Below are 26066 nucleotides of genomic sequence, written 5' to 3' on the forward strand. Positions count from 1 at the left end.
GGTCCCCACACAAACACCGATGCACATAATTGAGCATTTATTTTGGTCTAATGAATAGGCCCTTCCTCAGAGGACCATTTAGACAACTCGATTAAGCCTCCTGGTAATGAGACACTAATGTATGCCCGATATGTGCCTCTGTACCCAATCTGACTCCTACAACAAATCAAGGTCAATGCATCCCCATATGTTAAATACATTCAACAGTTAAACCTCGTATCTTCAAATCTGCTGTTTCTATTTGTTGTAACGTGTATACAGTCTTCCAAAACTGCAGGATCAAGGAGAAACTTGTGGAATGGATGTAATTCATAGCACTAAAACTTGATTATATGGTATGGTGCATTGGTGGCAGCTGCTTTGTACATACAGTGGAAACATTCTGTGGTTCCTAACCCTGCGTTAACACTGGGAACAACCCAATCAACAAGTAACCAGAAGTCCATTCATTTCCATTTCTGACGTGTTAAACAAGCTTGTCGGAAGAGAAAAGTCGGCCACAGCTGAACTTTTGGCGATCATCGTCGTCAACAACCAAACAGATTTCCGATTTTGTTTGATTTGTTTGATTTTGTTTCATGAACAATAGTTCCGCCTGGCTAGTGCAAAATGGATGAGAAGTTGATTACAGCCATTCAAACTAATCCACAACTTTTATTCGAAAGACTACAGGAATCTGCATAAAAAACAGTGAATGCAAGACGTGAAAGTTTACTAATGCTACATATAAGCGCACAAATGAACAAAAGTGATAGGTAAGCAAGGGACGAAGGCTCGTATAAGTGCAGCTTTGCAACAAAAGCTCGAAGCTCATCCTCAGGCAGAGTACAGGAATAAACGTCTCAAAAACTACGCTTTAGAGCAGTGGTTCTCAATGAGGGGTCCGGGGACCGCCAGGGGTCCTTGAGGGGGTTCCAGGGGGTCCCCAGCAAATTGATGAATTGTTAAACTTCATCATTATTTCATTTACAAGAAGTTAACACAATTTGAGAATGTTTTGATCATAGTTTCACTGTTATCTCTATACCTACAATACAGATAGTCATGGAATTCTGGACAAAATCATATCTAGCAATAAAAGATATCGTCAGATTTGGGTCCGAGAGACAAAATCTCATCAAATGGGGGCCCGTGGCCCTAATGTGGACTAAATTAGGGGTCCTTGATATGAAAAAGGTTGAGAATCACTGCTTTAGAGAACAGCTGGAGCCATTGCTGGAGTCGACGGTAAGCTCTGATAGTTTTTGGGGTAGATGTTGGGATTGATGAACCGAGATGAAAAGAGAAAAACAAAGGCCGCTAAGGAAACTGGACAGCACTAGAGAGCGAACTTCACTTCCTCGACTTCCACTTGTTTGTCTCCTGTCAGGCCGTCTGTGTTGTCTCGGCGCTTGAAGTCTGCTCCGCTCCGTCTCTCTGGATTACAGCTGTCAGCCCCACCACGCCTGGAAAAACACAAACCACTTGTCGTCTCCAGCCTCCCTCCCGCTTTCCCCGTCTCTTCTCCGCTCTCGTCTTCCAAAACTTCCTCCTTTCTATTCATCCCTCGCCCCGCTCTTCTCTCCATCTTCCTCCTTTCCTTTTCCTTCCCTCCCAGCTCCTCTCGTCCTCCCTCCGCCCCCACTCCTCTCCTCTGTCTGCAGTCTAATTAAGTTGAGGATCGATCATCCCCTCCTGCGACTGCCAGCCAGATACGGGGCGCAGGAAATTAATCTGACTGGTTCCTTAAGACCAGGAAATGACACGACTCAGGCGATACTGAGTGGGAGAATTAAATGTAGGAGGATAAACATAACAAGACTTGTGGAGCCTGGAGAGCAAGGTTTTTAAGGTTTTTGGCTCTCCTGTAAAGTTGAAAGTCAAAACCAATTACATCCGTCTCACTTTATGCCCCTTTATAATGCTGAAATTACAGCATTGGTCGTGGATTGGGACCAAATTCCATTCATTGCCCATGGGGAGGTGTGAAAAATGAGCAGAGACGGGTGAAAAGCGTAAGTCTTTGAAATATTGGTTATATTTGGCCGGGCTGCCCAGTCAAATTAACAGTCAACTCAAGTATATTCTTGTTTTTCATTTTTTTGGGGGGTGCTGTGATGCACTACACTGCTGTGCAAACATGGTGTTTCTGGTAAATGTAGTTTAAAAAAAATTTAAAAAAAATTGATTCATTGTATCTATGATGCAGCAAGCGCACGGTTTGGTCTAATGCTGCAATGGATTTTTTTGCTTATGGTTGACATTGCAATGTTTGGTTTGCTGACAAAACATGAACTCAAAAGTATAACTCACTAAGTGCATGTGTGTTAAAAAAAAAAACAGATTAGGAGCAACCAAAATCAAAAGAAAACTTCAGTCATGGCGTCTTCGGCGGCTTCAAACGACTGCGTGAGCACTTTGAAGCCGGTGCTTTTAATCGTTTCAAATACGTTTTATTGGGAAGCATGTGCAAGAATATATCAATATTTTACATTTCAAAGTGCTCCATTTTTTCCTTTTACATAACACAATAATCGTAAAAGCAAACAATTCAGAACCACTAAACCAATAAGAGAGTAATATTAACGAACCCCTACCCTCCTTAATGGTGAAACCGTTGGGTTATTCCCATGTAATGTGAATGCAGCAGTCGGTGTTCACTCGAGTCGCGCTGTGCTGACTGTTACAGATTACTGTGGAAATGACGACTTTGATCGAGGGTCATATAACGCTAATTGGCTAATCAAGGCTAATGGTAATTTCAAGGCTGTTAGCATTTTTGACCCTTGGTCAAATCACATTTTTTTTATAGTGGTGCAGTCATCTGACAACAGGAACAGAAAGATATGTCAATGACAACACCTGTATTGTGTTATAAGCTATGATGAAAGACAAAATGAGTGATCACAGACAGGCGGAGGCGACTACAAAGACGAAGCAGAAGCATGTCAACCATGTTTCTGAAAAGGATCTATTTGCATTTGAATACAATTGCCTATTTTTTGCTACAAGCCATCAAACATTCATTGTTATCAAAGTGATACAGTAATATAGTACAGCCATTGGTGTGGGGCTCATTCAAATTAGCATACGCCCCACTACTATTTCAACAATTGCTAAAATTATTTGTGTACCATTGTGCTTTGCTTGAGACGTGTAAAAACAAATGCTTGAACGGCATGAATTAAACATAGTAACACTTTTTTAATATATGCATAAACCAGCATGAATCATGGATGAGATGACTGAATATTAACATTGGACCATCTATCCATCCATGTATTTATGTCTGTTTGCGTATATAAAGCAAATTATAAAATGAAAAGCTGCAATGGGGTCAGACTTTTGAGTATCACTCTTTTACAGAACTATTTGGACAGGATCACACTATTTGATATTTTTGCATTTTTACTCTTTTTGCACTTGATTTGAAATGACACTACAAGTACGTAAAAGATCTCTCTCCTCCAAGTAAGATCCAAGTAACATGAATCAAAGACGACAGGTCACTCACTTTTTTCTTTTTCCTCAAGTTGACTTTCACGCCATCCACAGACACCACGATGTTGACCTTCTTCTTCTTGATGTTTTTCACTTTGAACTCATACTGCAGAGAGGAGAGAAGACAGACAGAGAGATGTATTAAGATCGGTGTAGAGTTAAGGTGGATAGTGATATCGTGCTGCCAGATATTTGTTGGGATTTAAAGACAGGTCAGTCCATGATGAGTCATGCCTGAGAGCAGAGAGAGAGAGCAGCTCTAAAGAATAGAATAAGAATAAAAAGATAAATAATCTTCACTTATATAGGACTTTTTAAGAGACAGTTACAAAAAGGGTCTCTTGATCTATCTAGACTTTGGAACAGCCAATAGGAACCTCTTGTTTTTAATCTAGAATTTTGGAACAGTTAATAGGAACCTCTTGTTTTTAATCTAGACTTTGGAACAGCCAATAGGAACCTCTTGTGTTTAATCTAGATTTTGGAACAGCCAATAGGAACCTCTTGTGTTTAATCTAGATTTTGGAACAGCCAATAGGAACCTCTTACTTTAAATCTAGATTTTGGAACAGCCAATAGGACCCTCTTACTTTGAATCCAGATTTTGGAACAGCCAATAGGAACCTCTTGTGTTTAATCTAGATTTTGGAACAGCCAATAGGAACCTCTTACTTTTAATCTAGATTTTGGAACAGCCAATAGGAACCTCTTACTTTGAATCTAGATTTTGGAACAGCCAATAGGAACCTCTTGTGTTTAATCTAGATTTTGGAACAGCCAATAGGAACCTCTTACTTTTAATCTAGATTTTGGAACAGCCAATAGGAACCTCTTGTGTTTAATCTAGATTTTGGAACAGCCAATAGGAACCTCTTGTGTTTAATCTAGATTTTGGAACAGCCAATAGGAACCTCTTACTTTGAATCTAGATTTTGGAACAGCCAATAGGAACCTCTTGTGTTTAATCTAGATTTTGGAACAGCCAATAGGACCCTCTTACTTTGAATCTAAATTTTGGAACAGCCAATAGGAACCTCTTACTTTGAATCTAGATTTTGGAACAGCCAATAGGAACCTCTTGTGTTTAATCTAGATTTTGGAACAGCCAATAGGAACCTCTTACTTTGAATCTAGATTTTGGAACAGCCAATAGGACCCTCTTACTTTTAATCTAGATTTTGGAACAGCCAATAGGAACCTCTTAGTTTTAATCTAGATTTTGGAACAGCCAATAGGAACCTCTTACTTTTAATGTAGATTTTGGAACAGCCAATAGGAACGTCTTACTTTTAATCTAGATTTTGGAACAGCCAATAGGAACCTCTTACTTTTAATCTAGATTTTGGAACAGCCAATAGGAACCTCTTGCGTTTAATCTAGATTTTGGAACAGCCAATAGGAACCTCTTGTGTTTAATCTAGATTTTGGAACAGCCAATAGGAACCTCTTGTGTTTAATCTAGATTTTGGAACAGCCAATAGGAACCTCTTGTGTTTAATCTAGATTTTGGAACAGCCAATAGGAACCTCTTGTTTTTAGGACTTGAGGCTGTGATGTGGCTCACATTGGGTTAAAAGGTCTCTGATCTAGCTTGTTGCCAGACACATCCATGCATCCATCCATGTACGCTTAGCAAAGAATATCCCTGCATAAATAAAAAGTTCACAAAACAGAATCAGGGTCAGCAGGGCCAAACCACACGTTGTGTGGTTTAAAGTCTCTTTAACCACTAGGCCACCCTGCCGCCTCATGCTTGATTTACAATCAAATCACGTAGGTCATTTTCGAAACATTTCTAAAAGTGTTATCACAGTTATGAATGGGACTGGGAATTTCTCCATGCGTATTGTGGAGTTTGTCTCCCTTTATGCCTAGTCTACACAGTCATGAGTGGAGCAGGCATTCCCGTCCACTCCGATTCAAGGCTTCACACTAATGATAAACAGATTTGTCACAGAAATGACAAATGGCCCCTGCTGAATGAACACAGCATGGTTCGGCAGACCTCTGTCACAGTCAATTTAAACACCATAGATCAGCCTGAGACAGGTTCCGTCGCCTCCGCCGCCTCTAATGGAGCTGTGAGCTTTGTCGAACAGCAGCACTGCGGCGGGCGAGAGAGTCCAAACTGTACAGACGCACGCTGGAAAAACAGCCTAGTCGCATATCAAATTAGAGAGAGCCTGTGTATGTGTGTGTGCAGGTGTGAAAGATGGATGACGTTCTTGTGGGAATCGAGGAACGCGCATATGCATTCATCTCATGTGCATGGACGTATGCGAGTGCACATGCAAACATAAGCATACGCACACAGTGGCCCAGTGATTGCCTTCATCGGTCTCCCACAGTCCTCTGCAGGTTGATGGTATTCTGTGTGAGTGCGTTGTAATTGGGTTGTGTGGGACCACCTGCCACTGTAGCCCGGAGAGACACTCGCTATAAGCAGTGTCTGTCCGTCTGTCTATTTCTGTTTGTCCGTCTGCACTCTTATCAAGCCGCTGCGTGTTGTAGGTTTAGACAATATTGGCTTTTCCATATTGGACTTTCATTAATGCTGCACTAGGCAAGAATTTTATGAAGAAAAACAACCGTCTTATCAGCTTAAATCGCCAAGAAGTTCCATCCCCCTCCCAAATTGAGATGCAGTAGGTTCTTCCCATTCGACCAAATTAAATTCAGGTGTCAGGGGAAATCTTCTAAACTTGAGTGAAATACAAACAGCAGAGAGCGAGCACTGCCGGACTCCAACTTCTTCACCATCTCCACCCCGGACCAGCCACTATACTAGATTACCTGACATGATTTCTGGGTAATGAAGTCCTTCGAACTTTAAAGTTATCACTCGCTGCCACTCAGGCCACCAAAATGTTTCCCAGTGCAGTTTTTGTGTGTAATCCATCCCCGATATGCTGGAGGTTCTGAGACGCACTGCTCACAACCTCCTCTATTAGCTGGCTAGTTTGTACATAGGATCAACCCGTTTCCTTGTTTTGGTTGCCATACTACACAAGAAGAAGAAGTGACTGTTTCCTCTACCTAGAATAACGTCACATAATAGGGTAAATAAAGGCCTTTTGGAGTCACGGTTCAATTGTATAGTTACAAAACACTTGAAACATGCTGCATGAGTTGTTCAGAGAAATTTGATGGTCATTTTATACCCATCAAATTTCTTAACTCCTTAACATCAAGACGTCATTGACTTCAGTTGTTTGGGTGAAATTCCAATGCATTTGGAATTTCAGTTTTCACTGACATGAAGGTGACTGAATAACGACAGAATTTACATTCTAAGGTGAACTGATCCTTTAAGGAGCTGCCGACCCACCTAAAAGAATTTCATTAGTCTGGGTTTCAATGGAGAGATTTAGATGGTAGAGATGGTGTCTCATGGCCTAATGCTGTTTCAGAGGCTTTTCCACCTGGACCAAGAATACAATTCTGGGGGAAAACACTGAATACCTCTTATTTTTGGCATTTTTTGGCTTGAAAATTGTCATATTTAAAAGGTACTAAATATCGGCACACAGTATCAACCGTTGGCAGCTTCAACCCAAAAATACCAGTATCTGCCTTCAAAGACCCATATAGGTCGAACTCTAGTGTGTTGGCCTTCTGTCTGTCATTAGGTTCTTCCTTGTGGCATTTGTTATGACCCTGGGTCATAATTTGTATTTGAGTGTGTGTTTTTGTTGTTTATCCCTCCCTGCCTGAGGGTGGTGGTGTTCACCCCGTTTGTATGTTCTCCAGTTTGTTGAGTTGCAGGTGGCGGCTGGTGATTGGACGGGAGACTGATGGCGCCTATTTTAAAAAGGGCGTCTGTCCGATGCCGGCTCACTCCTTCTCCTTCCTGGCTCCCAACTAGACCGTGCTGTGCTTTGCGACATGAATACTGTGTTGACCTAGTGGTGTAGATTGACTTTGTTATTGAGAATGTAAATAACTTCTGAGAGAGCAGTCCCGGTAGCCATAGGGGTGAGAAGCCTTTTTTCTTTGTTTTTCTTGTCTCTTGTTTATGATAGGGAGGCAGGGAAGCTGATTGTACTTTTGTTTTCGTTTGCTTAAGTTAGGTAAGTTAGTTACCTTTCTTTCATAGATCGTTTTGTTTGTTATTTTGGCTGTGCTCCCCCCGACGTTTTGCTACCGTATTGAAGAGTGATTAAATAAATAAATTTTGTTTGGACTGCACCTGCTGTGGCACTGGTCATCTTTGGGAGTTGGGAAAGAGGGGAGTCACCTTTATGCTATGCTCGGTTTTCCCCTAGGCCGGGCGTAACATAAATTGGGGGCTCGTCCGTTCTTTTCTCATGTTTCGTCGGGTAGGTTCGGTAGGTATTTTGACCTATTTTTGTTGCATAATTTTGGTTGACACTTTTTTCTTGAGTGGCACTATGGATTTCGATTTGGACGGTTTTGCAAGAAATCCTAGTTTGCAGCAAGTGAATAAATGTAGAAAAGTGGATTTGATGCTCATTGCGAATTTGTTTAACGTGCAAGTGCCGGTAAATGCGAGGAAAGAGGAGCTGAGAGAGCTCGTGGTTGAGAAGCTGGAGGAGGGGGGTTTGCTTGAGGGTTCATCCACTCCAGAGGGAGAAGGGAAAAGTGACGTGGAGCTCCGAGGTCTAGTGCCGCCCGTCACTCCCACTACTCCCACAGATCCTCCTATTACGTCGGGGATGGCGGCTGAGGAGCTCCGGCTGGCTCTCCGCATTAAAGAAATGGAGGTGAGAAATCGGGAGTTGGAGGTGGAGGCTATGCACCTTAGGGTGAAGGCTTTAGAGCTGGAACGCCAGCCTAGTGTTGCTCCCCATTCACCTGTCATGCAGCAAACCCCGTACTCTCCCCGTGGAAGCTTCGATGTGAGCAGGCACATTGCACTGGTTCCACCTTTCAGGGAGTCTGAGGTGGACTCGTATTTCAACGCATTTGAGCGCATTGCAGCCACTTTGAATTGGCCAAAGGATGTTTGGTCATTATTGCTTCAGTGTAAATTGGTAGGGAAAGCTCAGGAGGTGTGTGCCACCCTCACAATTGAACAGAGCTTGGATTACGAGATTGTTAAGGCTACTGTGTTACGTGCCTATGAATTGGTGCCTGAAGCATATAGACAAAAATTTAGAAAATGTGAAAAGAGTGTCAACCAGACTTATGTTGAGTTCGCGCGTGAGAAGGGAGTGCTTTTTGATAAATGGTGTCACGCCAGTAAAGCTAAGAATTTCGCGCAGCTGCGAGAGCTTGTGCTTCTGGAGGAGTTTAAAAAGTGTTTGCCAGAGCGCATTGTTGTGTATTTGAACGAACAAAAGGTTGCGTCTCTGGCTGGAGCTGCTGTTCTGGCAGATGAGTTTGCTTTAACTCACAAGAGTGTTTTTCCATCTCCCGTGCGTCGCGAATCCCCGGTACGTGACAATAGAAGAACGCGTTCACCAAGAGTTTCTCGGGGCAACTTTTCCCCCGGGGGTGAAAACCGTGCGTGCTTTTATTGTCATGAACCTGGCCACCTCATTGCAGTTTGTCCTGTGTTACAAAAAAAAGAACAGATGAAGGGTAAAGGGCCCTCTGCTGTTAGTCTGATTCAGTGTGGGCCAGTCGCTAGCCAACCTGAACATTTGACAGCAACCTTGCCAACAAAAGAAATTGACGATGATTTTAAGCCTTTCGTTACGCAGGGTTTTGTTTCTCTGACTGACAATGAGGTGGACAGGGTTCCCGTTACTATTCTGCGAGATACCGGTGCGAAGTATTCTGTGGCTCGACGTGGTGTCCTGCCTTTTTCCGACCAGTCGTACTGTGGCTCAGACTTATTGGTGTGGGGAATTAAACTGAGTGTTTTACGCGTGCCGCTTCACACAGTGATTTTCTCCTCCTCCTTTGTGTCGGGTACAGTGCGAGTTGGTGTGCGTGATCAGCTACCTGTTGCAGGAGTAGATTTCATCCTCGGGAATGATTTGGCTGGTGAGAAAGTGTTTCCTACTCCCGAGGTCACGGAAATCCCCACTGCTGATGTGTGTGTTGTTGCTCCCGCTGCGCTCGATTTGCCTCCCGTTTTTCCGGCGTGCGTCGTGACGCGTGCCCAGGCTCGTAAGCTTGGTGATTTAGTGGACCTTTCCGATTGTTTTTTGAACGCGTCTGATGATCCGGTCAGCCCCTCTTCTGAACCTCAAAGTGTGCCTGTTACTGTGGATGTGTTGCCTAATAATATGGATTTGTGTTTGGCAATAGATAAGGATCAGCTTATCCAGGCTCAGCAGTCAGATGGTACATTGGCTGCATGTTTGTCTGCCGCTCAGGAACAGAGAAATGCTTCACAGCCAGTGTCTTATCTGTTTGATGAAGGTGTGTTGTTGCGTAAATGGTCTCCGGTGTCTGGGATGGAATGTGATGTGGTCTCCCAGGTTGTTGTGCCGAAAGAGTTCCGGCTCCAAGTGTTAAGTTTAGCCCACGATCACAGTCTGTCCGGCCATTTGGGGATCAAGAAAACATATCATCGGGTGCTCCGATATTTTTTCTGGCCAGGGTTAAAATCCGATGTCACCAAATTTTGTCGATCTTGCCATGTTTGCCAAATTACTGGAAAACCAAACCAGGTTATTCCTCCGGCTCCTTTACATCCGATCCCGGTAATTGGCGAACCTTTTGAGCATGTCATAATAGACTGTGTCGGTCCCTTGCCAAAAACCAAGACTGGTCACCAGTACCTGCTTACCATCATGTGCGCAGCCACACGTTTTCCTGAGGCTGTCCCGTTGCGCACGTTGAGGGCTAAAGCAGTGGTGAAAGCCTTGGTTAAGTTCTTTTCCACTTTTGGTTTGCCCAAACGCATTCAAACAGACCAAGGATCTAACTTTATGTCTAAGGTTTTTTCACAGGTGATGACAGAGTTGTCCATTAAGCATCAGATCTCCAGTGCGTACCACCCGGAGAGTCAGGGCGCACTGGAGAGATTTCATCAGACGTTGAAGTCCATGCTTCGAAAGTATTGTGCTGGGTCAAACAGGGAGTGGGATGAGGGTCTGCCACTGCTTCTGTTTGCCATTCGTGAAACCATACAGGAGTCTCTTGGGTTTAGTCCGGCTGAGTTGGTTTTTGGGCACACTGTGCGCGGCCCGCTACGTTTGCTGCGGGAGAGGTGGCTTGCAGACAAACCCAGCCCCGCGCACAGCATTTTAGACTATGTGAGTTCATTCAGGGAGAGGTTGCACACGGCTTGTGAGCTGGCACGCAGTTCCCTTTCCGCTGCACAGTCCAAAATGAAGAAACAGTATGATAAGAAAACACTCAGTCGCAATTTTCAATCAGGTGACCGTGTTTTGGTTCTGTTACCTATTGTTGGGTCCAGCCTCCAGGCAAAGTTTTGTGGTCCTTACGAGGTTGAGCGCAAATTGAGTGACACAGACTATGTAGTTAGTACGCCGGATAGGAGGAAAAAATCCCGTGTGTGTCACATCAATATGTTGAAGCCATATTTTGTTCGTGAAACCTCCGAGGTGCCAACTGTAAACTCTGTGCCATGTGTCTCTCCTGTGGCGACTGTTGTGTCACCATCGTACAGTCCCGAGGAGGACGGGTTGCGTGGGCAGCCTGTTTCAGTTCCATGTGCGCGATTAGAGAATTCAAAAATTCTGAAAAACCTGGAGGAACATTTGTCGTATTTGTCTGAGCCGGCCAAAAGTGATGTTTGCCATCTTATTCGTTGTCACGCACCGTTATTTGGTGATAAGCCCACTCAAACTACAGTGTTGCAGCATGATGTAGATGTTGGTGACCATAAGCCCATTAAACAGCACGCATACCGCGTCAATCCGGTAAAGAGGGCTGCAATGCAAAAGGAGGTTGAGTATCTCCTGGAAAATGGCTTTGCTGTGCCAAGTTCCAGCCCGTGGAGCTCACCCTCGCTTTTGGTTCCGAAATCGGATCAAACGCCTCGTTTTTGTAATGACTTCCGTAAAGTGAATGCCGTTACTAAGCCAGACTCATTTCCTCTGCCACGTATGGATGATTGTATAGATCGTGTCGGGTCAGCCAAGTACGTCACTAAGTTAGACCTATTGAAGGGTTACTGGCAGGTGCCCCTTACACCTTGTGCATCTGAGGTCTCAGCTTTTGTTACTCCTGACCATTTCTTACAGTATACCGTTATGCCATTTGGGTTAAGAAATGCTCCTGCCACTTTCCAACGGTTAATGAATACAGTTCTTTCTGGTGTCAAAAACTGTGAGGCGTACTTGGATGACATTGTGGTGTATTCTTCCACCTGGGCAGAGCATGTAGACAGTTTGCGAGAAGTATTCAGTCGTTTGAAGGGTGCTTCTTTGACTTTGAATCTGGCTAAATGTGAGTTTGGTAAGGCTGTAGTCACTTACTTAGGAAAACAAGTAGGCCAGGGGCAGGTGCGCCCCCTGTTGGCCAAAGTCCAGGCCATCCTGGATTTTCCTGTGCCAGAAACGCGGCGGCAACTCCGCAGGTTTCTGGGAATGTGTGGCTATTATCGAGGGTTCTGTAAAAATTTTGCTAGTGTAGTTGCGCCCCTAACTAGCTTGGTAAGCCCCTCCAGCCAATTTGTCTGGACTGCTGTGTGTCAGGACTCATTTGATTCTGCCAAGGCTCTTCTATGCAGCGCGCCTGTACTGGCTGCACCTGATTTTGCACGTCCCTTTAAGTTGGAGGTAGATGCCAGTGCTTATGGTGCAGGCGCTGTTCTTTTACAGGAGGATGATCATGGTATTGATCACCCAGTGTGTTACTTCTCAAAGAAATTCAACAAACACCAATTGAATTACAGTACAATTGAGAAGGAAGCCTTGGCATTGCTTTTGGCGTTACAGCACTTTGAGGTCTATGTTGGTTCGAGCTCAATTCCGGTTCATGTTTATTCAGACCACAATCCTCTCGTGTTCCTGTCTCGCATGCAGAATAACAATCAGCGTCTTATGCGCTGGTCGTTATTGCTGCAAGATTTCAACATTGAGATACATCACATTAAAGGAGTGGATAATATTGTGGCTGATGCATTGTCTCGTGTGGGGTTTTAGAAATCAAGCATTTCTTGGGGGAAGAAATGTTTGATCTTAGGTGGGGGGGTGTTATGACCCTGGGTCATAATTTGTATTTGAGTGTGTGTTTTTGTTGTTTATCCCTCCCTGCCTGAGGGTGGTGGTGTTCACCCCGTTTGTATGTTCTCCAGTTTGTTGAGTTGCAGGTGGCGGCTGGTGATTGGACGGGAGACTGATGGCGCCTATTTTAAAAAGGGCGTCTGTCCGATGCCGGCTCACTCCTTCTCCTTCCTGGCTCCCAACTAGACCGTGCTGTGCTTTGCCACATGAATACTGTGTTGACCTAGTGGTGTAGATTGACTTTGTTATTGAGAATGTAAATAACTTCTGAGAGAGCAGTCCCGGTAGCCATAGGGGTGAGAAGCCTTTTTTCTTTGTTTTTCTTGTCTCTTGTTTATGATAGGGAGGCAGGGAAGCTGATTGTACTTTTGTTTTCGTTTGCTTAAGTTAGGTAAGTTAGTTACCTTTCTTTCATAGATCGTTTTGTTTGTTATTTTGGCTGTGCTCCCCCCGACGTTTTGCTACCGTATTGAAGAGTGATTAAATAAATAAATTTTGTTTGGACTGCACCTGCTGTGGCACTGGTCATCTTTGGGAGTTGGGAAAGAGGGGAGTCACCTTTATGCTATGCTCGGTTTTCCCCTAGGCCGGGCGTAACACATTGTGGGTGAGCACCAATGTAGAAACCTGGCTTGGATGTTAGAGAAAAGAATGGGGTGGGTGAAGGTATGTCATCGAAATTATCCCCTCCCATTTAAGATATTTCACTGACTATCTCCATCACTTAGTCTGCCAGTCATCGAGTATTCCTTACCTATTTGCCGGAGCTTGTGTCTTTCTGTCAATCAGCCTGTCCATATCCCTACTTACTGCAGCTGTCAGTCAGCCCGTCCGTCCAGCGGTTCGTCCTTTGATCTGCTCTCTATGGTCTTACTTGATATTCATGTACCAGTGTACTCCATCACTTCTAATACAGTTGCTGCCCATTTGTAAAAACACATGCCGCAGCTGCAGCACTGCCCTGTTGTATGATGAATCTTTTATGGACTCAATATAATATGAGTCCACATGAGAGTAGTGAAGCAGCGCGCTCTCCGGAGGTTTAAAACACCATTAAAAGTTCTTTAAGTGCTGTAAAAGTTTCTCGGCTGCAGAGACTGTGAGGCGGTTACATTGAGATGGAGGGAAAAAGAGGTTTCTCAGGTATGTATGTATGGTGGATATCAAAAGTCAACACAACCTTTCAATTTTATTTATTTATTTATTTTTTTACTGCTGAGGCCCGAAATGAAAACCTATTAAATCAGACTTTTTCCCACTTTCATTTGGATATAGCAACCAGCAAAATTAGGAAAGTACAAGGCTGCTAATTTCTGAATCACATTAAAAGTGGAAAACTAGACCCCAGCAAGCATTTCATAGTTGGTGACGTGCAAGAGGAGGCCGAGTCCAACCCCTTAGGTTTATATGATGTGCAGGTTTCACAATATGATATTATGGCACAGCAAAAAAATAATATTAAAACTGTTTTGAATCAGATATCAGAAAGATATTTAGGTCCTGATTTCACCAAATGATGCAGGCAGCAGCTATGGACGGCTACAGATTTCGTCTGAACTTTCATTTTGGTGCTATATTTACACGGCTTTTCAATGTCTTTCAGTCTTCAAGGGAATAAAAACTAGAAAACCTGAGAGGCTGTGTAGACGTTTGATATCCACTGAAAGTAGAGTGTTGCATAATCCTATTTGTGTGTACGTTTGGTGCAGCTTCTGTGCTTCTGCCTGCATATTGTCAAAGTGAGTGTACATCTGGAGTGTATGAGTGGTTGCTGTGTAATGTAAGAAGACAGAAGGCAGAACTCTATGAGAGGGGAGGGTGAGGAGGGCATTAACAAAGAGAGAAGCTGAGGCTGGCCAGGAATCCAATCAGCTCCTTAACCCTGGGTTACAAACCCGCGCTGACTATAACACAACACTACCGGGTGCTGCATTCAATATGCGTGTGTGTGTGTGTGAGTTGTTTGAGAGTGTACGTGTGAGCTTGTTTCCCAAAGTGTCCCGCGAGAGGTTCACAATTTCCTGTGTCCCAGCAGCAGCCACCGGCCTGCTTAATAATACTAAGCGAAGCAATAACTCTGTCCACTTGGTATAATGTCGACGCTGGGTATTGTACATAGACATTGGTGGCAATATCAATATGATGTTGATTAATGATAATAATAACTTTGTTGTGGAAAACTGTCGTACAAATAAAGCGCTTCACAATCAGGGCAAAAAAACACAAACAAGGTTAGACAAGAAAAAAACAGTTAGACCAAAAAAAAAATAAAATAAAATAAAAATATAGGGGAAATGTGATGATTAGGTTGTTCGTTCTTTTTCATGGGCTGACACTGACAATTATAGTTTATATGCTGCTGATTCATTCAGTTTGTGCTTATGGACGGTGATGATAATGAGGTTTTATTTAATCATCTCTCAAGTGCAGATGCTTTAGTGTGTGTTTAGCTTTGACTGGTGACCATGAGATGAATTGCAGATTGGTAGCAGTTTATTTATTTAGTCCTATGCTGCATGATAATGCTTCAGCGTACTGTGTGTGTCCAGTGGACAGTGTGAGCCAGGTTTGCATTACCTCAAGGTGCTGGTCGGCCACTAAATAACACTATTAACATTCTTCGTACAGTGGTCAAAATATGGCTGATCTTGCTGCACAATGGGAAACTGATCAAACAAATTGTGTGGCAAAACATGCCAGCCTATTCCTTTAACCACAGTACTCAACAACCTGTTGATAGTGACAGAACACACACACAGAAATCACTACAGAAGACAACATAATTAAGGTTTGTGTTAGGCCTGTGTGTGTGTGTGTGAGGAAGCTGTAAATCTGTTGTAGTGTGATGACTAAGTGTGTTGCACGGTGCAGAATTAAATGTTAGCCTGTCTGATACATTGCATGATTAACCTCCGTGGAGATGATCACAGCAGCAATTTAATGGATTTCAAGCGGGGTTCGTCTTGCTGAATGTATGCGGGGATAATGTCACAGATAGCACTTATCTTTAATAGGTGCGTCTATTCCTGTCTGATGCGGGGCCCATCATTCAATCCGCATCAACAAGCCACACGGCTCATAAGGAGGTACACACTCCCCAGCCGCTTTCAGCTTCCAATCAAAGACACAGCGGCGATATGATTTTCGGTACTATGTAAAAATGAGAGTAGGAACGAATCTAATTAAAATACTCATAGCGCAGAAATAGCTGCACTTGAGGAAACGATTTACGGCGCTGGCATTTTATTAAACCTGACTTTTCCCCAAACACAGCACCTCCACTCCAGACAAGATGGTAAATGAGCACAGATAACAGCTCACATCACAGCTTAGGTCTTATCTGGGATAAGATGGTTACACGCGTCTTAATATCCTGATTACAAATATGCATCGACAGGATGTTCTGTGTATTACCGAGAAAATCCAACATACACAAAAACAAGAGTAAAAGGGAAAAGGTGTATATATATATATATCAACATATCCCACGCATTGTATTTGTGTTTCTGGCTGCTCTGGGTAACTGTCAACAGGATGTGCTTGCATGCACCGACTCAAAGTCAAGCTGCTCCGCTGTGCCAAATAGTGAAGGGATATCGGTGTACATGTAAACAAACCGAAATGAATAGTTAAGTCCAAGAATAGGCTCATCCATCATGCAAATAAGTCACTCCGGCTTTTTTGTTGTCTTCGGCTCACATTTGCAGCCCATATTTCCTGATAAACGGGTCATTATTTCCGAAAGGTCCCTACCTCCTGTTTCCACCATAATCCATCATTTTGGCAACAAAGACGCCAACACGCCGACACAATGGTGTCCTCAGACCGCGATGCTATTTTCACTCGCGGAAATATCAGCCGGGAGCCAGGAGACCACAATAAAAGCCTGCGTTTCTGTTGATGAGCTCAGTTCATTGAGGGAGGGCTGAATGCATGAGGAGCAAAATAAAAGGTTCAAATAGACATGCAGAGACACACGACGACGCCCACGGACACACACACACACACACACGCACACACACATTGGAGTCGAGAAGAGGCAGTCAATCTCAGTGTTCAATGGTCTTGGCAGGGCAGCCAATGGGACCTTTGCGGAGGTAAAGGGTGCCTGGTCCGGAGTTAAACAACCTATTATTTCGCTCCTTGACAAAGGCCTTTCTGAGCTACTTGTGGTGTTGTTGTCCAAGTTCCCCTCCATCTTTTTTTATAGTGAAATCAGTCTCTGCCAGCCTCATGTCTAGCCCTGCTAAATCAGCCAGGCCTCCCCCACCTGGGCACACACACACACACACACACACTGCACAATGCCATAATTCGATCCAAACCAGTGCTGTTAAGACAGGGAGGTTTTACCTAGCCAATCATGGGTACAGATCTATCTCAGTGACACCTCTACTCTGGAGAGAGAGAGGAAAGGAGAGGGAGAGGAACAGAGAGGAGGGAAGAGAAAGAAGGAGAGAGAGACGGGGGGGGGGGTTAATGTAATGTAATGATAATGTGAAGTGTGATTCACAGTTCAGAGCTCATGATGACACAAACCGAAAGGTCAAGGTTTCATACAGGTGCTACACTCATACCCAATGGTACTGTAGGACTTTCATTAGGTCCTTGTTGAACTGCCATGTCTGAAATACCTGTGGTAGCAAACTTTAAAGACCAGCTGATGCCCCTGCTGCTAGTTTTCACTGCTGTTGCATTGGAAGATTGATTTTTTTTTCCCCATTTCACATTCCTCTACATTTGAAATTGCTTGTGGACCTGTTTGGGTCGCTAGTTGAAGATTAATTTCAAGTTCCCTGGTTTCCTGACAAGGTAAGTTGTGTCATTTTACATTAGATTGTTAGGTGCTCAGCAGGAGCTGGGCTCTGTATGTGCGTTCTTTGGTTTGTGTGTAATGCTTTTTGCTGGGAATTACGGTATGCACAGTGTGCACTCGTACACCAGCAGTGTCCGAAATTAACTTTTTGACTCACCGGCCAAGGTGGCTGGTAGATTAAAAAATCCACCGGCCAAGCATATTTTTTTACCGGCCAAAATAATAAATTGCCTTTTTGTGTCACATATACATACATATATATATATATATATATATATATATATATATATATATATATATATATATATATATATATATATGTATATATACACATTCGTTTCAGTACATTTCATTGAGATAATAAGGTATTATGTTGAATACAAATTTAAAGAAGAGGCCAGAGCAAAATTTGAAGCAAAATTATTTTAATATATTGATCAACGGTTAATCAATTGAATACAACTCAAGAAGTCTTGATCTCAAAATTCTACTGAAGTATTTGCTATTAAATGTACTTAAGGATCAAACATAAAAGTAAATTTGAAGGTTTCGGATGATTAATCATTTTAATCAACTTAAACCTCCTCATCAGACTCCTCACTCTCTACCCTCTTTGCACGGTCCATGAAGTCTGGCCTCCTGCTCCTGACAGAGTCCTGGTGCCACAGCATCACAGCTTCTGTGGGATCATACTCCCTGATCTCTGGAGAGGACAGCTGGACCATAAGGAGATCTGACAGTGTATCAGACCTTAGGTTGGACCGCCAATCGGTTTTCACCTGTGTCATGGTATTAAAATACTGGCGCATACTGGCGACACATAGAACAACTCATCACCACAGCCTCCGCATCATACTGTAGCCAGTCTCTTGAAACTCTGTTATCTCCAAACCTCCATTTCTCACAAAACTTTCTTTTTGTATGTGCTTCCGCTGCTTTGCCCTCCTTTTCATCGGTGTTGGTGGGTTTTCATTTTAAAGGTTGGCTTACTCCTTGTAAATATCGCCACATAATAGCTATTTAGTTAGCCTAACGGTAGCTAACAGCAGACGGGCGGCAAGTGACAGTGGAGTAGTTGATGTCCCGTACGGTAAACAGTGCCGCTAAACTAGGAGAGCTTGAGACGGTCTGTGGCTGGCGCTCCTGTGTGTGTGTGTGTGTGTGTGTGTGTGTGTGTGTGTGTGTGTGTGTGTGTGTGTGTAGGAGCTCAGCCCCGCCCTTGTGAAACTCCGACACAGACGTGATCTCTCTCTCTCTCTCTCGCACTCTCTCTCTCTGTCTCTCGCTCTCTCTCTCTCTCTTGCTCTCTCTGCGCGCCCAACACCAAAACGCGGTAGAGACTCTCAGCATAGTTTTTTATTACATGACTATTTTGGTACAAACATTTACCGCCATGTGGCGGATAGCCTTCCGAGATTTACTCGCCAAACGGAAAATCTACCCGCATTTGGCGCTTGGCGACTGTTAATTTCGGACCCTGTACACCAGGCAGTAAACAGCAAGCACCAGCCAATTGGAGGCCAATTGGAGGTGATGTAACGTTACCCTCGTATAGAAGTATGCACAGACCTGACATTTAAGCCCTAGCCTGGCCTGTACTGTGGCATTCAGGCCCTACCCAAACTGAGCCAACTGCTGCTAATTTAGCACCCAAACTTAATTTGTAGAAGCTGTCCTAGCTATTTCTTGCTTGACTGCATCCATTTCCAAGGTGCCAAGCAGTTGAGAATTTTGCATACACACACACACACACACACACACACACACATAACCGCCTCAGGGCCAGGAACAGAGCCACAGTAAACTTAGAGAAGCCACTACCTGCTGGGCCCCTTCAGCACTGAGGACATCTCCTCAGGCCTAAGCTGGGTGAGGTGGTTGAAGGGAAGCACTGTCCAGTCCAAGTGCTGCAGCCAGTTGGCACTTGGACCTGAACACACCTGAAGCCCATCGACTAATCAGTGTGGCATGAAATCACCCAGCTTGCTAGAAGAATGGTTGGTCAGTTGGGAAGAGAGAGGCAAGCAGAAAATAGCTCTAACACCCACCAAGGGACTGGTGAGGGATCGCCAGATCAGAAAGGACAAAACCAATGACCAGGGCTGGTGGGGGACAAGCAGAGCCCCCTTGACTATAATAAAGCAAGGTTCAGCGCTCTCTCTCTGCAGGCAGGCAGACAGGCTAAGCTATGGATGGAGGAGTGTTCCTTAGCTGTTTTACCCCATCCCCCCTGCTTCCCTGCAACCTTTATTAAAGAGGCTTTGTTTTTCCTGTCAACCGTCTCCGTGGTTCCTTATTTTACTGTTAATCTTGCTTCAAAATCCACCGGGTTGCCACAATATGGCAGCAGCAACTGCCAATGTTTACGTAAATATTAGCTATAAAAAAAGGCTACAAAATATTGAACTTCTAAAAACGAGACCCGAGCCTGATCTGTATGAAATGGGCCTGGTCCAGTACAGGTCTGGAAGTATGTTAGCAGTAATGTAAGCTGCAGTAATGAGGAGGTTTTATTTTTGATTGCTATATTTTCAGGTCACATTTCAAAATTTGCCATCAGCTGTAGTAGGTCACCATAGCTGGCTGTCTTGGCTTTATATTCATCGAGACGGCTTGTTAGCTAGCAAGCCTGGAACTAGCACAAAGCATTTCTTTTCACTTGATTCCTCTCATCTTCCTCTCTAATGGGAAATGCAGTGACAAACGCCAATTAGTTTGGATTTATGCCCATAACCACAGGAGAACAGTCAGGGACCACAGAAACATGTAGGAGTTACAGTCCACAGAGCTGCTGCTACATCCACACCACCTAATTCCAAACAGCATTTTTCATGCATTAAAAATATACTACCACATTTCAGATCCATGGACTTTTGCAATACACCAATGGGCTTTCACAGATCCAAGTGTCATGAATCCTAAGACATAGGGGAGTTTAGGTATAGGGGTTTTTCCACGACCAAGGCAACAGACACTGTCCCATATCCATCAGTGTGTGGAGAGCTTCAGCAGCAATTTCTGATTAGACTACATTTCCCACATCGACTCCCCAGAGACGCTCTCTGCCTCGGCCTCACACACACACAATTCTCTCCTCCTTGCCAACCACAAACCTTTCATCCCTTTCTCTTGCCTATACATCAACCCCCCCATCCACTTTTCTTTTCACCATCCATCTTAATCTTTTCTTCTTTTACCGCTGGCCACTCTCACGGCTCTCTGCATCTTCATTTTCCTCTCACTTTCCCCCCCCCTCTCTCTCTCTTCTTGATCATATTTTACTCCCATTCCCATGGCTGTATTGATAGAGCGTGGCCCACCCTTTGGGCCGCTCTCTCTCACTTTATCATATTGTCTCTCTCTCTATCCCTTTCTCCCGTTGCCTCTCTACCTCTCTCTCTCTCCCTCTCCACATCTCTCCATCTCTCCACAGACCGGTGGCTGATTCAATCCCGAGCAATGTTGTTTGCGAAAAGGCGTTTCATTTTCCAAAAGCATTTGTGTTTAAGACACTACAGGGTCCATCACATTTCATCAGTCTCAAAGAAGAAGCGGCGGCGTCTTTGAATCGGAGCCAAAATTTGTTATGGAACACAATTTGGTAAATGCAATAACATCGCATGCACACACACACACACACACACGCAAGCACACACTGGCCCATACATTTGGCTGCTAGTAAGAAAACCAATATGCTATATACTTCAGCTTGTCAGGGAAACCACTTTAAAATGATATTATACTGATGTGAAATATTCCTGCGCACATCCCTCCATACAAGGAGTGGCAAAAACGAAAAGTCAGATCCTCGACACACCATGAAATGTTATATGACACAGCTTTGTTTACATATAGTATTATAAGTATTCTTTGCTTAGTTGTATATATGTAAAAAGCATTGTTTTTTGGACTAGCTGTCCAAAGAGTGGTGAGTGTTGAACTGCGTACAGTTTCCCACACCGCAATCATTTCTGCATGACCTAAGATCTCTGCATAGGACTTTTGAGGGTTTTTATATTCAAAGTTACACAGCATTCAAAGAGGCACAACCTCCTCATTTCTTTTTTCTACCACAGATGCATGAAACATGTTGTAGATCTGACCTTGCGGTTCCATTAAAGGTCCCATATTCTCCATTCTTTCCAGTGTTTTACTTTCTGTCTTGAGGTTCATTCAAAGCTGTGTGTGTGGTGTCATGAACCAAAAACACTCTCAATCCATTTTTACAACTTCATTTTCCAGCATCTCTCTGAGCCCTACCAAGAACAGGCTGTTCCTGTCGCTGTGTCTTTAAGGCTCATTAATATATAATAATGGAGATAATAATTTCCAGTATTGCCTGCACTAATGGACAATAAAGTTTTCTTGAATCTTGAATCTTGAATTAACAACCCTCTGTTCTGATTGGCTAACTGTTTCAAGAGTGAAACGTGAGACACCGCGGCCCGGCAGCTACAGGTAGGGAAACCTCTCCGGTAATAAACAATGACAACAGCTCAACCGCTTTGAAAAAAACAGTTTGTTAGTTATTATTATTTATAATTAAGAATTATTTCTTACAAAAATGATAATGAGCGAACCTTTGTGACGCCACAAAGTTACGGAAGTCCAAACGGCTCGTTTAGAGGCTCGCTTTTCTAATATGGATTGTGTGGCTTTAGTTGGCGACCGTGCATTTTGATACTTTTACCATGTTTAGATAGCACATCCAACTCCTTTATAATCAAAGAGGCAAGGGAAATCCTGTTTTACACCATATGGGACCTTTAAATGTGGGGAAAAAACCCTTCAAAAGACCTCTTCTCTGCTCTGTATGCCGTGATGGAATTAAACCCATACACATCCTTAGATCACATGGTGGAAACAAGCTAGGAATGGTTTCCATGCAGGCCTTTGAGGACATGAAAGCAAACAAGTTGGTTAAATGTAAATGTCAGACTATAGCTGTTGCTGTAAGCTATATAATGGCCAAACAGTGGACATTCGGTTTGCTATCTGCCACAGTGTAAACGCAGCATGAAAGACTGTCTCCTCTCTGTCTTGCGGTCACTCTCTTGCCTCATAATCTCCATTTCTTCTGCTCCCACTGTGATCGATCTCTTTGCTTTCTCTCCATCTGACTCCTTCCTTCATCTGATCTCTCTCTCTCTCTCTCTCATCTCCCTGGAATGAGAGAATCTGACTGGAAATAGAGCTGTCCCTTTCACTTCTCTCCATCTTTCTCTTTATCTATATCCATCTCCATCTATCCACATCTCTATCTATTTATGGATCTATAGATGGATTCATACGCTCACTTACTGTCAGAAGTAGGGGCCGATATATGGGGCCGAACGTCAAAAATCGGCCAACCAGTGTCGTCCACACATATGATAGCAGTTTGTTTGTTTTATAGTAGAATTCATCAATACTTCAATCAATAATTGGCTATGGGGGTCTGAATTCATGATGCAACATTGTGATCAAATTCCAAGTATCCATGGATTTGTGCATGAGTTTCAGTATCCCATGATGGTCTAAATGCTGCTTCAGAGGCTTTTCCAACCTGGCAAGATCATAAATTCATCAAATATTTCAAGTATCAAATTTGACCATGCTCCGACTGCCCGTCTCTCTCATCTCTTTCTCCCTTCTCCCTCTCCACTTTTCACTCTCTCTTAGAACAGAGGGAGCGATGACATGAGTGACGGAGGCCTGCCTTTGTTCTTATTGAACCGTGTCAGCAGAGAAACCCCCCCCCCCCCCCGCTTCGCCGAAAGGATCGGAAGCCAAACTCAATTTAGAGGCCGTCGGTTTTATCGACAAATCACTTCCATTGAGCTTTATATATTCAGGGCCTGGCAGTATGAAAGCAGAGGCAGCCGACGGCCCTCGCTGGCTTGATAGAGTGACCTGTTTGACTGTGGAAACAGTGGAAATGATAACAGGGTCACAATATAGATTACAGCTTTCATTCACTCATAATTTATTTCATTTATTGACTTTTAAAAACATCAAATGTAAGCAGAATCCTCATTTCCATCATGCTCCTCTTGCAGGTTAGGTATAGTACATTCCTAGAGAATTTGACTAAAAATCAGGTATAATAATAGCCAATTACAGTATAATTAGCCAGTATCAAACCTGACACACAGCTGGTTCTGTTGCCACCTATAGGCCATTGATTTTCTGACCTTAACTGTATATTTTCAAAGTGTAGGATATGGTTACAACAAAAACAAACCAATTCACACTGAGGAAAAACACAAAAATATAAAAGGACGGTTTCCCCGTTTCTCTCGCAATCACGAGTAAAATCACATAAATGCTAAGTGCAAAGTCAAAATTCTGTTTTCTTACCACCTCATTACATTGTAATTATGGAGATTAATTAGCTGCACGGAAGTGATTTTCTAAACGTCCTATAGGGGAAATTGGAACCCAAAGCCGTGTCAGCAAAACAAAATCAGTTTTATTGCCAAATACATCACTTTCATGTCGGCGCCATACAAGTTTTAATTGGAGGATGAGATGGCACTTGACTACCAACAGCAGCATCAACACACCCTGTCGAGTAACCACAGCAGCATGAACCGCCTGAAAGCCCCAAAAGTAGGCTGTGAATACTCTGCTCCCCTTTCTCCGCCACTTTTATTCACACACACACAGCGTGATATCAAGAGGGATGGAAAACAGAAACCGGTGGCACTTCTTTCATTATTTGTGGCATTTTTGTCTGTAAGTGTGTGTAAAATGTGAAATGGACTGTGCTTCTGTTTCTTGTTTGTATTTCTAAGATGGGCCGTGGTCTGTTTGGGTCTGGAGATGATGATAAACACCACCAGCAACTTCGAAATGAATAAAAATTAGTAACACGCATTGGGCCAAGTGCCTGTGAATATCCAATTAGCTCTGACAGTAGTGATGCAAAATGTCTGTCTCTTTATCTGTGCTGGCTTTTCCCTGTGTGTAAAGATCCCCTATCGGTGAATGTCAGGTCCTAGAGAGATCAGACGCCGCTCATTACCATGTCAAAGCCCGCCAGTCACACACCCTAAGTGACTACACATCCCCCATGGCGCTGTACGTGTGTGTGTGTGTGTGCGTGTGTTCACCAAATCCTGGCCCCAGTCGACCCGACAGACTCGACTGTAACTTTTTTTTTGTGGCCTGGGTGTTCCTGTGTTTTTTATTAATGTCTCATAATATGGTGGGGAGGTTTCATTCTTTCACCATGCAGCTAATTAAAGCCTTTCATTCCAGCATCTGGCCCATTTATTGGCCAAGCCCCTGAGGACTGTAGGCACTCGCTGTGGTCTGAAAGAGGCAGAGAGGCAGACAGAGTGAAGAGGGAAAAGGGAGTTAAGAGAGACACACAGATAGAGAAAGATGCAGACTGAGGCCGAATCTATTGCATTTCTAACAAAAAAATTGTATTTCTCACTTCTAAAATATACTACCGCCATCCGCCAACATAAAAACATGGTTTTGTGTACAGACAGGCGTGCGTTATTGCCACTTTCCCCACAGAGATCATTAATATTTCAACTGAACTCATCTTAAACTATGACCTCTAGTCGCCGATCATCATGAAGCAAACAACCACCAGTATGAACAAAAATCTATTAGGTTTTCAGAAAAGCATTCATCCGATTCATGAATTGAATGTGCTTTTCTATTTCTTTTTTAATTTTTAATCTACAGCATACTGGGGATGGGAAGCTCTTCTCTGTTGCAGCCCCACTTTGTGAATTACGTTGGTAAGAGCAGTGTATTTTCACATAAAAATCTTGCCCAGCGCAGCTTTAAAAGGCCCTATCTCTATATAACTTAGATCGGCTTGATACTGCGTACTATGATGTGTACTGTAGATTTATCGCAGCATGATTAAAAGATGAATAAACACTATTCCACAGATAAAAAGGCAGGTGTTAGGAGTTGGTCTGATTCTGTACTGCACTACACACTGGCTTGGAAACCTACATATATACACACACAAACAACAATGGACACAGACGCTCACAACCGCAAACAGAAGGGGGGGGGAAGAAGCCTCCAGACAACCAATTACAGGGAGAAACCTCTGCTGTTGACAAGGTGGTCTTGGCTGGAATTAGATTACGGCGTGGGACGGAGGGGTTACCAGCTGACTGTCGTGATAAAGCCCTCCAGAAAGACGCCACGGAGGATTATCAGCCCTCACTGCTTTAATTGGCAGTTTAATGAAGCCGCCCACATTGAATTTGAAAGGCGTTGAAAGGCACATCCTGCTCGTACACGTCAAAGACCTGAAGAGTGTCGGAGGATTAGGTTCGGGAGGGTTGTCATTAACGGAGTTCACATTCAATCCATCAAATTGGATCGCGTTTTGTACAAACAGTCAACCGTGGAAACATATGTCAGAAGTGTCATGTTCCTCCCCAACAATATTCAAAGCTGTGTTTAACAATTAGCACTGGATTAGGGAAGAGTCCCCTTTTGTTGACGAAAGGCTAAATACAGAACACAATATTAAAGTATTACAAGGGGGTATTAGTTATGGATTATTGCCTGTGACACCTGCCTACGAGGGAGCCAGTGGCAGATTTATGGCAGCGTGGTGACAGGATCGCATAATGTTCCATCAAGCCCGACGTTAATATAGCGCTCAAATCTCAAAGTGGATTTTAAAACGTGACTAT

The 26066-nt window shown here is 43.5% G+C and overlaps 1 protein-coding gene across 1 annotated transcript in view; it reads right to left on the reverse strand.

Annotated features, from left to right (window-relative positions):
* The window catches only part of nos1apa (nitric oxide synthase 1 (neuronal) adaptor protein a), a 156633-nt gene that overhangs the window by 84626 nt on the left and 45941 nt on the right, over positions 1-26066 (reverse strand). Inside the window, exon 3 of the mRNA XM_078285628.1 lies at positions 3494-3586. Coding sequence (XP_078141754.1) covers positions 3494-3586 — 93 coding nt within the window. The remainder of the gene's footprint in view (positions 1-3493; positions 3587-26066) is intronic.

The sequence above is a fragment of the Centroberyx gerrardi genome, chromosome 9 (assembly GCF_048128805.1).
Source record: "Centroberyx gerrardi isolate f3 chromosome 9, fCenGer3.hap1.cur.20231027, whole genome shotgun sequence".
NCBI classification, from domain to species: domain Eukaryota; kingdom Metazoa; phylum Chordata; class Actinopteri; order Beryciformes; family Berycidae; genus Centroberyx; species Centroberyx gerrardi.